Consider the following 15,895-nt stretch of genomic DNA (forward strand, 5'->3'; position numbering starts at 1 on the left):
CGGCCGACGGCCTTCACTTAAGGATCGAGAGCAGCGGCCTTTGCGTCGAGTTGTCAGTGCTAACAGACATGCAAAACAGCATGAAATAACCGCAGAAATCAATGTGAGACGTACGGCGAAAGTATTCATTAGGACGGTGTGGCTAATTTGGTGCTAATTGGCTATGGCAGCAGACGACCGACGCGAATGCCTTCGCTAAGAGCATGATACGGCCTGCAGAGCCTCTCGTGGTCTCGTGACCATATCGGTTGGAATCCAGATGAGTGGAAAATCGTGGCCTGATCAGGTGAGTCCTGATCTAATTTGGTAGGACTTGATGATGGCGTTCGAGTGTGGCGCAGAGCCTACGAAGCCACTGACACAAGTTGTCAAAGCACTGTGGAAGCTGATTTAAGCTGTTTTCACATGGACTGGACTGGGGTCGCCCCTCCAGCTGAACCGATCATTAACTGGAAATGTTTACGTTCGCCACTTGGAGACCATTTGCAGCCATTCATGGGCTTCACGTTCCCAAACAACGATGGAATTTTTATGGACGACAGTGTGCCATGTCACCGGGCCACAAGTGTTCGCCATTAGTTTGAAGAACATTCTGGACGCTTCGAGCGAGTGATTTGACCACCCAGATCGTCTGAAATAAAACCCATCGAACATTTATTTGACAGAATCGAGAGGTCAGTTCGTGCATAAGTCTTGCACTGGCAACACTTTCGTAATAACGGGCGGCTACAGGCCCTGCGTGGCTAAATGTTTCTGCAGGACGCTTGCAACGACTTGTTGAGTCCATGACACGTCAACTTGCTAAACTACGCCGGGCAAAAGGAGGTGCGAGACGATTTTAGCAGGCATCCCATGACTTTTGTCACTTCAGAGTATAGTTACGTTACTAACGCAGAAACATATATCAAAGAAGATTCGTCAATAGCTAGCCATCATGTACAGAAAATTCCGACAGCTCCATGTTCGTTTACCTTATATATATCATAAACAATAATCGATCTGTATGTAACTCATATTACGTTCTTCCTCCGTTGTACTCTACTGCTTCTCCGAAAGCAAAAGTATTGGAACTTCTGCGCAGCGTCGCTGCAAATGACATGCAGGAAGCTTTTGAACAGTGGAGGCATCGAATGCAGATGTGATTGTATTTAAATGAATCTTACTTTTTATTTAAGTGCAGAACCTTACACCATGAAACAGATCTCGCACGCAGTTTCTTCCGGCGTATTATTTGGAATGAAAATAGCGATATCTCATTTTTTTTTTTTATAAGAAGGTCAGTTAATGACAAAGTTAACCTACAGTGGTTAACGACACCTTGCTGGAAAGTAAGATAAATATTCTGTGCAGGGTACCAGAAAATCGCAACAGTGTTACTTCTCTTCAATGAAAATTTTAGAAATGAATCAGCAACTGAAGGTACGAGGAACACGGAACCTTGAATTAGGTAACGCAGTCATGGAATTTTACCACTACACGTGGCTACTTTATTTTTAAACCACTTCCATGGTATGTATGTTTTTGCAAGACTATTCCGAAATTTTTTAACTACGGCTGTTCAAGAAGACCTGTAGTTTTATAGGTACGTGAGCTCCACACATCAGTGATGGCTGCAAACTTCTAGCAGAGGAGTAGAGGAATTTGGCTTCGCGGAAATAAGCATTTCCCGGCGCAATATTTCAGTAACGAGAAAGCCATTCTGATAGTTCATCCTTAGACAGATTCTTCGTGTTCCTATTTACAGCAACGGTTTCCAATCTTTTTAGCTATACGGACCACAGTTTTTGCAAAAAAAAACTTAGATGTTAATTATATTCACTTAGCTTTTGCAACTAGATGAAAACTCAAAATCCATTGGTCAATGTTAAAAAAGAAGTCAGTGAGATATTTGACATAGTTTCTCACTCACGAGAGAAAAATATCAGTTAATACTGGTTAATTGTAGCCTCAAATCAGTATCTAAGTTCAGTTTATTCCTGTACTTATTTTTCAAAAAAAGTAAGGTTAAAGAGGCTCATTCACAAAGATAGTTTGCCAAAAAACCCATCAAGTGTCTCCGTGTATAGTAATTCACCTAATATTTTGACGGAGACTGAGCGTAGTGGTTTAGTGGCTAACGCTCTCAACTCGGATTCGAGAGACCCGGGTTCAGTTCTTTGGCCGACTAACCAGATATCGGTCACCCATGTCACTTCTTCCCCTCCTGTAGTAAGAAATGAGAGCAAAGCTCCATCTGGTATATTCTTAACCGTGGATGGGACTTGAAGCACCAGCTTTCATTCGTTCTTCTCTTGCCATAATATTACATGAAGAAAATTCAAGCGAGCCGTTCTTGTGAACAACTGTGTCCAAGAAACTACCAACTCGACAAACTACGATCGGATTGTGGCATGTTACGCCATGAGCAACCTGTCAAGGCCGCGCGCTAACCCTGTAGCGCAGTCTGTGGGGGTGTACACTTCCAGCAGGATGGTGTCACACGATATTGGTAACTTTTAACGGTAAAACAAATAAATAAATAAATAAATACTGGCAGCCCGTCGTAGAGCAGAAGGGTAGTTCTGGACATGACAGAATGGGCCATTCCGTTGTGAGCGTTATAGGATAGAGATGGGCTGTGTCAACTGATTTCTTTCTGTACTCGCTGACCATGATGACTAACTAGTGAGGCCTCTCAACCTCCTTGTCTTCGACTCTCGATCAGCGTTCAGGCCTAGTGCTACGCCGGCCGCAGCCCACAAGAAATAGTTCTGACAATTCTGCCTTACAGCGACCTTTCGCATTCTTAAACAATTGACTCTAGCTTATCCTATACGCTGGCTGAAAGCAGGATACGATAATAGTCCACTGACCAGCCAGAACATTGTGACCACCGATCTGCTATTGATAGAAACACGTCCAGGCGATAGCAGCGTCACCTGGCGTGGAATGACTGTTAGTCAGACACGCGCCCGGTGCATGTAGTATCAGTGAGCGTGCTGTCCCTGTGTAGAATGAGGAAGGCGAGCGGTCTGCCTTAGTTTGACCGAGGGCAGATGGTGATGGCCCGGAAGTTCGGTACGAGCATTTCGGAAACTGTACGCTTTGTCGGGTGTTCGAAGAGTGCTGTGGTGAGTGTTTCCAACGCGTGGCGAAGCCAAGGTGAAACTAGAAGCTACATCCAGACGTCGTATGGTTGGGCAGCCACCCCTCATTACAAATGTCGGACGGCGTAGTCTGGGCAGTCTGATAAAGCAGGACAGGGGGAACTGTGGCGGAACGAACATCAGATTTTAATGAAGAACAGAGTGCACATGTGTCTGAACACAGAGTGTACCAAACACTCCTAACGATGCGCTTGCGCAGCCGATGACCTATGCATGTGCCAATGTTAACACCACGACGTCGGCAACTACTACTGAAATAGTCAAGTGACCATCAAAAATGGTTCAAATGGCTCTGAGAACTATGGGACTTAACGTCTGAGGTCATCAGTCTCCCAGAACTTAGAAGTACTTAAACCTAACTAACCTAATGACATCACACACAACCATGCCCGAGGCAGGATTCGAACCTGCGACCGTAGCGGTCGCGCGGTTCCAGACTGAAGCTATTAGAACCGCTCGGCCACGCCGGCCGGCCAAGTGACCGTCGGCACTGGACGTTGGCGCAGCGGAAGAGAGTTTGGTCTGATGAATTCCGATACCTTCTGCATGACGCCCATGGGAGGGCGCAAATCCGTCTTGTTCCAGGGGAAGAACTCTTGGCACCTGTACTGCGGCACGGAGACAAGCTGGCAGCGGCAACATCATGCCCTGGGGAACATTCATGTGGGCATTGATGGGTCCAGTGGAGCTCTCGGAGGCACTATGGCAGCCAAGGAGTATCGTACACTGTTTGTAGACTGCTTACACCCCTTCATGACGATCATGTTTCCCGACGGTAGTGCTATTTTTCAACAAGATAATGCGCCATGCTACAAGGACAGGAGTGTGTGGAGTGGTTCGAGCAACACAGTGGCGAGCTCCAGTTGATGTGCTGGTCCCACAACTCGCCAGTTATGAACACTATCGAAAACATCTGAGATGTGATTGAAAGCGGCGTCAGAGCTCATAGCCCTCTCCCCCGAATTTACGGGAATTAGGTGTCTTGCGTGATGTGGTGCCAACACTCTCCAGCGACTTAACCAGGCCTCATTGCTTCTATGCCGTGAGGCGTCGCTGCATTTATCCGTGCCAAAGGTGACATACGGGCTATTAGGCAGGTGGTCATAATGTTATGGCTCGCCAGTGTACCGTCCAGTAGTCCGATTTCATCCCTCGCAATCCGATCGGCCCGCACACTTGCAGGTTTCATATCAAGTAAGGCAGCGCTGTGCAGAACACTGCAGCTGCGGTCGCTGTTCTGGCCCAAGGCTACACTCCAGTCAATGAAGGGGCAGAGCTGTTATGTAACGTACGCTCGGCTCTGCCGTACGTAGGGTCACGAGCACTCATCTTCGTATCTCCTAACCCCTCCCCCCCTCCCCCCCCTCTCCCCCCCTCGCCGCACAACCGCAAATGGCTCGTACCAGCCGCTAACTGAATCTTTCTGTATCGCCGCCGGAACAGACGATGCAGTTTCATTGTAGGTTGAGATAATCTTGTTGACCTCGTCACTTTCATGCCGCTAGTTGTGTTATTCGGCCGTTAGTAATCCGTTGATCGCTGTGGCATCAGTTTCCCGCTTTTCTCTTCAACCTATAATCACCTTCAGGAATCATTTACTGTTTGAAGGAAATAAGCCACTTATACTTTGAAGCGTATTGCTCGAGATATTATTTGTTTCTTTGTACACCTTTACACATCACTTTTAACGCCAGTCTAGACCATTTCCAATAACGTTTTGTCCGGAATTAAAATAAAAAATGTTTCAGCCAAATGTTGTGTATCTACCAGTAGACATCAACCAGTATGATTGCTTTCTTGTAACTTTGTTCGCTACGAAGATATGAATAGCACAATTAAAAAAAATAGCGTCTTCATCTGCTTCTTCTCCTCAAGACCTGTTGAAAAACATATTACAGTGTACCAGTCAAGTAAACACGCCGTTATTGAAAACGTAACATAACTGGCTTTGACTCTTCTCTTATACTGCTCCAAACACTAGCCCGGAAAAATTGACGAGTCTGACCGTGCAAAGGGAGCACCTTTAACCAAGGCCAACAGTCAAGACAGCAGAGAAGTGTCGACGTGGAGCCATGAAGTAGCACTTGCGCTGAGGCATCCGTGCAGTTGGTGGGGACACAAGACGCGATTTGGCCACTCCTATCTACTGCCGAGCCCGATATTCTCTGCCATTTTCCGCGGAGCCATGCTAGAGTGCTTTGATACTTTGTTACCGATATACTGTATCACTGTTTGAATCTGATGGATCACCTTCAAAGGACGCTTAAGCGTTATCTTTCCCGCTGATCTCTGGTTGTTAGAGTGCTTACGTTGTCCTCATAGGAGGAATTTGCCACAGATAGCTTCCTGACAAACTGTGCTGCTGTAGTGTCCCTGAAGGGCTCTCGGATGTTACTGGATTGGATTGGATTGGATTGTTTGGGGGAGAGACCAAACAGCGATATCATCGGTCTCATCGGATTAGGGAAGGACAGGGAAGGAAGTCGGCCGTGCCCTGTCAAAGGAACCACCCCGAAATTTGCCTGGAGCGATTTGGGGAAGTCGGGGAAAACCTAAATCAGGATGACCGAACGTGGGATTGAACCGTCGTCCTCCCGAATGCTAGTCCAGTGTGCTAACCACTGCGCCACCTCGCTCGCTGGATGTTACTGAATTCCATAATATGTATGATCTGACATCTCAAGCATCTGGCCCAGTGTGCACCCCTCCAAAATGTACACTGAACCCTTTGTGTACAAGCTTCACAAACAAGCACACATTTTAACTGAACTTACAATAACGGGCCAAAACACTATTACCAACAGTTTAATAGCTTATTTGTCCATCTTTGGATCGAAATACACCACTGATTCTGCATATCAGGGATCCGACTGTTTGTTGCTAGATTTGTGGAGGTATGCAGCACTAGATGTCTAGGCACCGTCATGCAATTCGCGTAAATAACGGGCCGCTGGGCGGTGATGACGCCCGATAGCGACCCAGATGGTTCCATAGGATTTACGTCAGGCGAATTTGGTCACTGATGCGCGGAAAAATACTGCTGAAAGATGACATCGCCATCGGGGAAGACATCAAGCAGGAAGGGATGCAGGTAATTCGCAGCTCTCAGCGTGCCTTCGATTACTACCACAGGTCCCATACAAGCGCAGGAGAATGTCGTCCGAAGCATAATGTTACTCCGACCAGCCTGCGTGCGTGGCTCGCTGCACTTTTCGAGCCACCGTTCACCTCGATGAATGCGTTTGTGGAGACGACCATCGAGCTAGTGTAGAAAAAATGAGATTCGCCCGAAGAGCCGACGCGTTTCCATTGATCGACGGTCGATTCCCGATGGTCCCGTGCTCACTGCAATCGTAATTGACGACGTCGTTGTATCAACATGTGGACACGTAGCGGTGGTCGGCTGCGGAGCGCCATGTTCAACACTGTACGATGAATGGTGAACTCCGAAACACTTGTACGTACACAAGCATTGTGCTCTTTCGGCAGAGATGCCACAGATCATCTATCCTACTTTACGAAGTAGACAAGCCTCCGAACCCCACGTTGTGTGAAGAGTAGTGGACGTCCAACCATTTAGCACCTAGAAGTAGTTTCAGTGTCCTTCTACCTCTTTCTGTTGATACTCAAGACAGTAGCTTGTGAACATTCGACCAGATGTGCCGTTTTCGAGATACTCGTTCATAGACAGTGCGTTATAATAATCTGCCCTTTTTCAAAGTCGCTTATCTCAATGGATTTCCCCGTTTGCAGCACATATCTTCGCTAGGGCAACACCCGTCCATGTCTGCTCCACTTACAAACTTTTGTTACCGCGTCACGTGCCCGCAACGCCACCAAGCGGCACCCAGCGTCTCGTTGGTCAGTTGTCATAGTGTTTTGGCTTATCACTGTAGGCCCATACGTATCTCTGGATCGTACGGTGCCAGAAGAGATAAGTTCTTTTAGTACGGACGATTGCCTATCAAACATGCTGAAGAAATTTATATGCGACTGCAAGATCTAATGGGACTCCTGTTTTGTGATAATTCTGCAGATCGTGGCCCTGGGCCCTCAGATGTGCTTCGGCCTCATCTTCGGCGACTTTCTGGAGAGCCTCGGCGAAGGCACCCGAGGCGTGACGCTCATCACCAGTGTCAACATGGCGCTGCATTCGTTCACAGGTAAGACCCTCCTGTCTGGAAGTCCCCCGGCAGTGCTGTCAACATTTCGAGCTTCGTCTTTATCAGCTACGTTAAACCTTCACGTATTTGTTCGTCCACTTTTTTTTAATATTACATAGTACCATTTGTAGGTATGAAACGATCTGAGGGACACGGTGCGTACCAATCTGTAACCACTTGCTGATGACACTGTATTGAATGGTACAATGCTGCCTTTAATGCTGCCTTTAAGTGACTGTAGCGCACAGAATGACTTACACAGAATTTCTGTTTGGGCAATGAACTGTAGCTTGCTCTAAAGATGAAAAAATGTAAACTAATGCAGTTGAATAAGAAAAAACAATTCTATACTGTCCGAATACAGTGTTACTGATCTGCTACTTCACACGGCCATATCAACTAAATACCCAGGCTCAACTTTGCAAAGCAACATGAATTGGAACGCGGACTTAATGTTGGCTGCAGGGACCGCGAATGGTCAGCTTCAGTTTATTGGTAGTTTTCAAGGAAAATGTGGCTCGTGTACAAAGAAGATCGCGTAGAGAACTCTTGTGCGCCCCATTATTGAGTACTATTTGAATGTTTGAAATCCCCACCAGGACGAATTAATGGAAAGCATCAAACCAGCTCTGTAACATGCTACTAGATTTGTTACCCGGTAGATTCGATCAACACGCGAGTTGCATGAAAATGTTACGCCAACTTAGGTGGGAGTATGAGGAAAGCAGCCGTTTTTCTCACGAACAGCTGTTGAGCAACATTAGATGATATTTGTGACAAGCTGCAGAGCGATTCTGCCATCAACATACTCGTACGTCTCGTGTAAACACTGTAAAGACAATCTAAGAAAAATCGGGGCTCGTGCGGAAGCACGAGACAGTTACTTCCGCTTCGCTCCATTTACAGGAAAGGTAATAACGAACCGTTGTACGAGGTACCCTCCGTCATGCACCGCATATTATTTGAATAATTGAATAGTGTCTTCGTTTATTTCGGATAACGACGAGCAAGCATTGAGTAACTTTCGTCAAAGTAGCTTTACACATGTGGGATATAGGATTTATACAGGGTGGTCCCGAATTCATGGTACAAACTTTAATGGTAGGTACAGGACATTGTAACAAGGATTTATTGTATAGGAATGTATAGTCGCAGGTGACGCGGTGAGGCGTAAACAGGGGAAAGAGAAATGGAGTGATCGGTTGGTGTCACTGCCGGTAGAGGGCAGTAGATGAACATGATGTATCGCAGTAGGGACAAGCGCCATTCACAATTGTGCTGCCGTAGACGATGGGTGACTTTACGTATGCAGAAAAAGCAGACATGCATTACATGTACGGCCGTGCAAATGGTAACGCCAGAGCTGCGTTACGAATGTATCGCGCGGAGTATCCTAATCGACGAATGCCGGATCATAGAATTTTTCAACGGTTACATCGTCAACTTTGTGAAACAGGTACGTTCGACGTCAACAGACATGACGCTGGTCGATTAAGAGCTGTACGCACTCCAAGACTGGAAGAACGCATCTTGAACATAGTGGCTGATAGACCCGAGTCAAGCACAAGAACTGTTGCGCGTGACGTACATGTGAGTCATCAGACTGTATGCAGAGTGTTAAATGAAAATCGCTTACACCCCTTCCATTTTCAAAAAGTACAAGCATTGAATCCGGCAGATTATCCTCTTCGCGTGAACTTCTGCCAGTGGTTGTTGCAGCAATGTGCGTTGCAGCCGGATTTCGTAGGTCATGTGCTATTTACAGATGAAGCGACATTTTCACGCGAGGGTGTCTTTAATGCGCACAATTCCCATGTGTGGGCAACAGATAATCCACATGCAACGCGTCCACATGCGTATCAACAACGTTTCGGTATTAATGTGTGGGCTGGTATTGTGAACGACTTTTTGATTGGGCCATACTTACTACCCACGCGACTCTGTGGCGAAAGCTATCTTATTTTTCTGCAAGAAGTGTTACCAGAACTGCTGCAAGATGTTCCGCTCGCCATTCGTAACCGCATGTGGTTTCAGCACGATGGAGCGCCAGCACACTTCAGCACTGCTGTACGGAATTACCTGAATGCCACGTTTGGTGCTAGATGGATTGGGCGTGGTGGACCAGTCCCTTGGCCACCCCGATCTCCTGATTTCTCTTGCCTCGATTACTTTTTATGGGGACATCTTAAGAGTCTTGTTTATGAGACTCCAGTTGACTCAGATGAGGATCTCGTTGCTCGCATATCTGTAGCTGCTGCAGGTGTGCGTGAAATACCAGGCATCTTTGAACGTGTACGCCAATCGCTGCGCCGACGCTGTCAAGCATGTATCGCTCATGGTGGACGCAATTTTGAACACTTACTGTAAACATGACACTTGTCAACAACGATTTCAATAAAATCTTTCGTTTTCCTTTCGGCCATTATTTCCCCTGTTTACGCCTCACCGCGTCACCTGGGACTATACATTCCTATACAATATATCCTTGTTACAATGTCCTGCACCTACCATTAAAGTTTGTACCATGAATTCGGGACCACCCTGTATTGCTTGTTTCTCGTGATCTCGCTATGTTAAAAGCCTAATGGGTGTAATACCCTGTACTTAAGATTCTAAACGTTTTGTGAAATAGGATCGACTTCTCCTCTACTCACCATAAAATTAGTTCCCATTCTTAATTCATTAAAATTATTCCGAGAATTCTGTAATTATTAAGCGCTGAAACCGAATCCACGTGACTGTAAAAATGGGCTCATCTCAAGTCACTGCGAACAAAATCCATTCTTATGTTGACTGCTGTTTCGAACGTAGTGTAGTGTGTTACATCGTCGGAGACGGTGTGGAGTTCATATTAAGCAGCACGTTGTGACAGAGATATGGTGAGTAGCGATGTGGACATTTCAGTTGAAGTATGCTCGTGGCACTGAAGGGAACTGATAATCTCGCAGTTTAGCGCCCTGAAACACTAAACTAAGTAAAGGTACTGAGAAGTATTATTCTTTTTGACCAGAAAGAGATTTCTCTTCAAGTAAATCGACACATTGAAATTTATATTTAGTGGTGTGCTAAACAGCAATATTCTCGCGGCAAAAATGTTGCACTTGCGTTTCGTTTCTAGTTCTTGATTGAGTGTAGCTCACCTACTTCGGAAATGTCTTGGAAAACTCTTATGCAACCCATTCCATCATTTTATTTGTTCGGTCGTTCTTCATCAAAGATTAGGCTGAAGAAAATGAAAAATAAGTTTCAAGAAGATCTGTGTGAATGGCAATGAGTTTGTTTGGCAGATGAATTATTACAAAGGTGATGAATTTTCCTTCATCTGGAACCACAGTCATATAAAACTTACGGAGAGATATAACCGCCATTTGACTGAAGGCTATGCTTTATTACACGATTTAGATTTCAGCGTTAAGCCATTATCAAGTGTTAACAAATGTTATAAATATTCAAAGCTATATCATCGGTTATATAAGCTTGATGTTTCTGCACCATGAAATCCATGGTATATTGGTTCCACTACCTGTTTCCCTGGCGCACCATAGATTACATGGTGCAGACTATGATGTCTCTGTTTCGGTCTTTGACGATTACTTTACTTATATTTATGTGTATCTGCTGTTACTGAGTGCACGGCAGCACTGATCCGTTTGATTGCTGCTTATACACACTGAAACGAAGCTCAAACCTGTGATGTGGTCATTTATTTTATTACGCAGCTTTATCATGTTAACAAGTCAAGCAAATCACCAGCCAATTGACATATTACAAAAATGTTCTCACTTTTACTTTCGAAACATCAAGTTTATACAACCGAGGGTATATACAGCGTTATCCTAAAAGATAGATCCATTTTCAAAAATTCGTATGTATTCAAGCACAAATCCAAAATGAATAAGCTTTACACTGATGAAAAGAGAATGTTTCAAAGTTTATTTATTTTTTTTTTTTACAATGTTTGATATCAGTTTGGCTATGTGAAGGAAGCTGTTTACGTCACACGTCTACCAACCACTCTGAACGATCTGCGGAAACGGATCAGTGCTGCCGTGCACTCAGTAACAGCAGATACACTTTCGCGTGGGTGGGACGAGTTTGGCTACCACGTCGATGTTTGCCGTGCAGCCAACGGTGGCCACATTGAACATTATAACAGTTATTCACATCGCAGAATATCTGAGTGACCACCATCAAACGTTCATTTCTGAGGAAGAGGATGTGGAACAAAAATGGAAAAAATTCAGAAACATCGTCCAGTACGCCTTAGATAAGTTCGTACCGACTAAGGTCCAAAGCGAGGGGAAAGATCCACCGTGGTATAACAATCATGTACGAAAGGTACTACGGAAACAAAGAAAGCTTCATCATAGGTTTAAGAGTAGTCGAATCATAGCTGATAAGGAAAAGCTGAACGAAGCGAAAAAGAGCGTAAAGAGAGCAATGAGAGAAGCATTCAACGAATTCGAACATAAAACATTGGCAAACAATCTAAACAAGAACCCTAAAAAGTTTTGGTCATATGTAAAATCGGTAAGCGGATCTAAATCCCCTATTCAGTCACTCGTTGACCACGATGGCACCGAAGCAGAGGACGACCGAAGAAAGGCAGAAATACTGAATTCAGTGTTCCGAAACTGTTTCACTGCGGAAAATCGTAACACGGTCCCTGACTTCAGCCGTCGCACGGACGCCAAAATGGAAAATATTGAAATAAACGATATCGGAATTGAAAAACAACTGCTATCACTTAGTAGCGGAAAAGCATCCCGACCAGACGAGATACCCTTAAGATTCTACAGTGATTATGCTAAAGAACTTGCCCCCTTTCTATCAGCAATTTATCGTAGATCGCTGGAAGAACGTAAAGTACCTAGCGACTGGAAGAAAGCGCAGGTCGTTCCCATTTTCAAGAAGGGTCATAAATCAGATGCGAATAATTATAGGCCTATTTCGCTTACGTCAATCTGTTGTAGAATAATGGAACATGTTTTGTGTTCTCGTATTATGACGTTCTTAGATAATACAAATCTCCTTCATCATAACCAACATGGATTCCGCAAACAGAGATCATGTGAAACTCAGCTCGCCCTATTTGCCCAAGAAATTCACAGTGCCGTAGACACTGGCGAGCAGATTGATGCCGTATTCCTGGACTTCAGGAAGGCATTTGATACGGTTCCGCACTTACGTTTAGTGAAAAAAATACGAGCTTACGGAATATCGGACCAGGTTTGTGATTGGATTCAGGATTTCCTAGAAGAAAGAACACAACATGTCATTCTTAACGGTTCAAAACCTGCAGATGTAGAGGTAATTTCGGGAGTACCGCAGGGAAGCGTGATAGGACCTTTATTGTTTACAATATACATAAATGACTTAGTTGACAACATCGGTAGCTCCGTGAGGCTATTTGCAGATGACACGGTTGTCTACAAGAAAGTAGCAACATCAGAAGACTCGTACGTACTCCAGGAGGACCTGCAGAGGATTAATGCATGGTGCGACAGCTGGCAGCTTTCCCTAAACGTAGATAAATGTAATATAATGCGCATACATAGGGGCAGAAATCCATTCCAGTACGATTATGCCATAGGTGGTAAATCATTGGAAGCGGTAACAACCGTAAAATACTTAGGAGTTACTATCCGGAGCGATCTGAAGTGGAATGATCACATAAAACAAATAGTGGGAAAAGCAGGCGCCAGGTTGAGATTCATAGGAAGAATTCTAAGAAAATGTGACTCATCGACGAAAGAAGTAGCTTACAAAACGCTTGTTCGTCCGATTCTTGAGTATTGCTCATCAGTATGGGACCCTTACCAGGTTGGATTAATAGAAGAGATAGACATGATCCAGCGAAAAGCAGCGCGATTCGTCATGGGGACATTTAGTCAGCGCGAGAGCGTTACGGAGATGCTGAACAAGCTCCAGTGGCGGACACTTCAAGAAAGGCGTTACGCAATACGGAGAGGTTTATTATCGAAATTACGAGAGAGCACATTCCGGGAAGAGATGGGCAACATATTACTACCGCCCACATATATCTCGCGTAATGATCACAACGAAAAGATCCGAGAAATTAGAGCAAATACGGAGACTTACAAGCAATCGTTCTTCCCACGCACAATTCGTGAATGGAACAGGGAAGGGGGGATCAGATAGTGGTACAATAAGTACCCTCCGCCACACACCGTAAGGTGGCTCGCGGAGTATAGATGTAGATGTAGATGTAAAAAATTATCAAAAACTTATTAATTACAAATTAATAAATTTATTAAATTGATATCAAACTTTATGAAAAACACTTTGAATCTTCCTCTTTTCACTGGTATAAAGCTTGTTCATTTTGGAGTTGTACTTGAATAAGTACGAAGTTTTGAAAATGGGTCCATCATTTAGAATAACCAAGTATTTTACACACAATTCAGATGATTTTTGATAATTATAACTCTGATGACCTCGCTGTTTCGTCCCTTCCCCCCAAATCAACCAACTAACCATAATTGTAGCACTTGATAATGGTCTAAGGCTGAAATCTGGATCGTGTAATAAAGCATACCATATAGTCAAAGAGTGGTTATATCTTTCCGTTAGTATAGGTGTTCAATCAAGCTTCAGCTGTGGTCGGTAGTGCGTGAAGTAAGGGGCTACTTTTCAAAACACAGTTTCTTCAGACTAAAAAATGATTAGTATGTGCTATCGTCTTCCAACTCCCATGCTTCCTATTGTTAGTTACACATTATAAAACTCGATTGCTATTGAGATTAAATGTTCCGTTTCTGGCCTTACGTTAGTTCATTTTTATGTGAGTTCATCCGAAAACCATTTAAATAAATTTAATTATCAACAGAATTGAAAAAAGGCCGAAATTCCTGTTTCCTCATTAAAATCAGGTGGCTTTGTAGTGATACTACAGCTATAAAAGTTTTGAAATTAATCAGTCGTGAAGCAATTAAAACAAACATGGAGGAATTGACTATATCTCCGCATCCTTGTAGTGTTAACTTCATGTCGTTAGCGGCAGTTGAGTAAAGATATTGAGTCTCAGTCTTTTCTCGGAAAACGCCCCTCTATTGTCAAGATAGAGCGAACTTTTATCAACAGTTTAATGCTTTACAAAGATTAATAGCGGATTTTGCTGCGCAGTAAAATTGTACGGGCCAACGCGCCCGTATTATCACATCCGCATGTGCAATCCAGTATGAACCAGAAAAGTGGACGCGACTTCTTAAATGTCGACTCATTGAAATGCTAATGAATACGCGAACAGCCGCTATTAATAATCCTGGCCTCTGCCTGACAGGCTCCCAACTGAACGATTTATGTAGCGTAAAAAGCATAAAGAGATTAATTTTACGTTATGATTGTTGCGGTAAATAGTGCTTTGGGTTTTAAGCTTTTGATTCCGACGCGTTCAGCGGATGTTGTAACACACTTTATCCGCTAGGGACTATGCAGTGTGAGAACGCTGCAGTCTCCGTAAAGTCAGTACGATTCAAAGCAACGGTGTGCAGGATAATTCCTTTCGGCGAGGAACACACCTAAGAGTCTCGTGCTAGGGAGAGGCATGAACGATTTGGAAATGATCTCGTGTCACTAGATGACAGCCCGAACACAGAACGGTGATGCGTCACTGAAACTATTCGAACATTTTACCAACGATTTACGATAAAATGAATTCTTTATTTTGGTGGGTGCAAACCGTAGCATAATGCACCGACTGTTCAACGATTATCTACACAGCCGAAAAGTGAACAAAACAGATCAAACCAGTGTAAAAGTCACGTTCTTAATCGATAAATTGCTGATTTTTCACACATACGAAGCATACGAGGGAAGATCGGAAGGTAACTCACAAGATCTTCATTACCAAAGAGTTAAATAAGTATCAAAACAAAACAAAAAAATCACAACTGATCTTATATCTTTTACCTACTTTTTCATATAGTCACCAACGTACTCAACATATTTCTCTCATCATGCTACCAGTTTCAGTATGCTCTGATTGTTGAAGTCCGTTTGGTTGGAGTATAGCCATCTGCGGACTGCTGCTTTCAGTTCCGCATCTGCCTCAAAGCGTTGGCCGATCAGGAATTTCTTCGTGGGACCAAACAGATGAAAGTCCGACGGTGCAATGCCCAGGCTGTATGGTGGATGCTGGGGCACCTCCAACCCAAATGTGTCGATTTTCTCACGAACAGGAGTAGCAACATTTTGGTGAGCATTTTCATGCAGAGGTTTGACACCGTCAGAATTAATCGTGTGGTTTTTGTCACGATGGGGACGACGCAACTTAACCAATGTTTTAACCTAGGCTGCAGCATTCACAGTGACCCCATGTTCAGAAAATTCCACCAACACACCATGCCTATCCCAAAACATACGAGGTGTGGCTAGAAAAAAACCGGACTAGTACTGGTGAAACAATAAAACGAATGCAATAAGGCTGAAAGTCGCGTGGCCTGTCACGTGACTCTCGCTGCGCCTACTGCTCGAGTTTCATCTGCCTCCTGCACTCAGTCTGCCCGTGGCATCTGTTTTAAGTAGTTGACGTTTTGTCTGTGCGTCGGAAAATGTTGAGTGTAC

General features: G+C 44.3%; 1 protein-coding gene across 2 annotated transcripts in view; it reads left to right on the plus strand.

Annotated features, from left to right (window-relative positions):
• LOC124788329 overlaps nt 1-15,895 on the plus strand; it is a 200,032-nt gene that overhangs the window by 137,918 nt on the left and 46,219 nt on the right. For both annotated transcript variants that reach the window (XM_047255574.1, XM_047255575.1), the window contains one exon: nt 7,183-7,309. In XM_047255574.1, the coding sequence (XP_047111530.1) occupies nt 7,183-7,309 (127 nt within the window). The remainder of the gene's footprint in view (nt 1-7,182; nt 7,310-15,895) is intronic.

This window comes from Schistocerca piceifrons, chromosome 3, assembly GCF_021461385.2.
Source record: "Schistocerca piceifrons isolate TAMUIC-IGC-003096 chromosome 3, iqSchPice1.1, whole genome shotgun sequence".
Lineage (NCBI taxonomy): Eukaryota > Metazoa > Arthropoda > Insecta > Orthoptera > Acrididae > Schistocerca > Schistocerca piceifrons.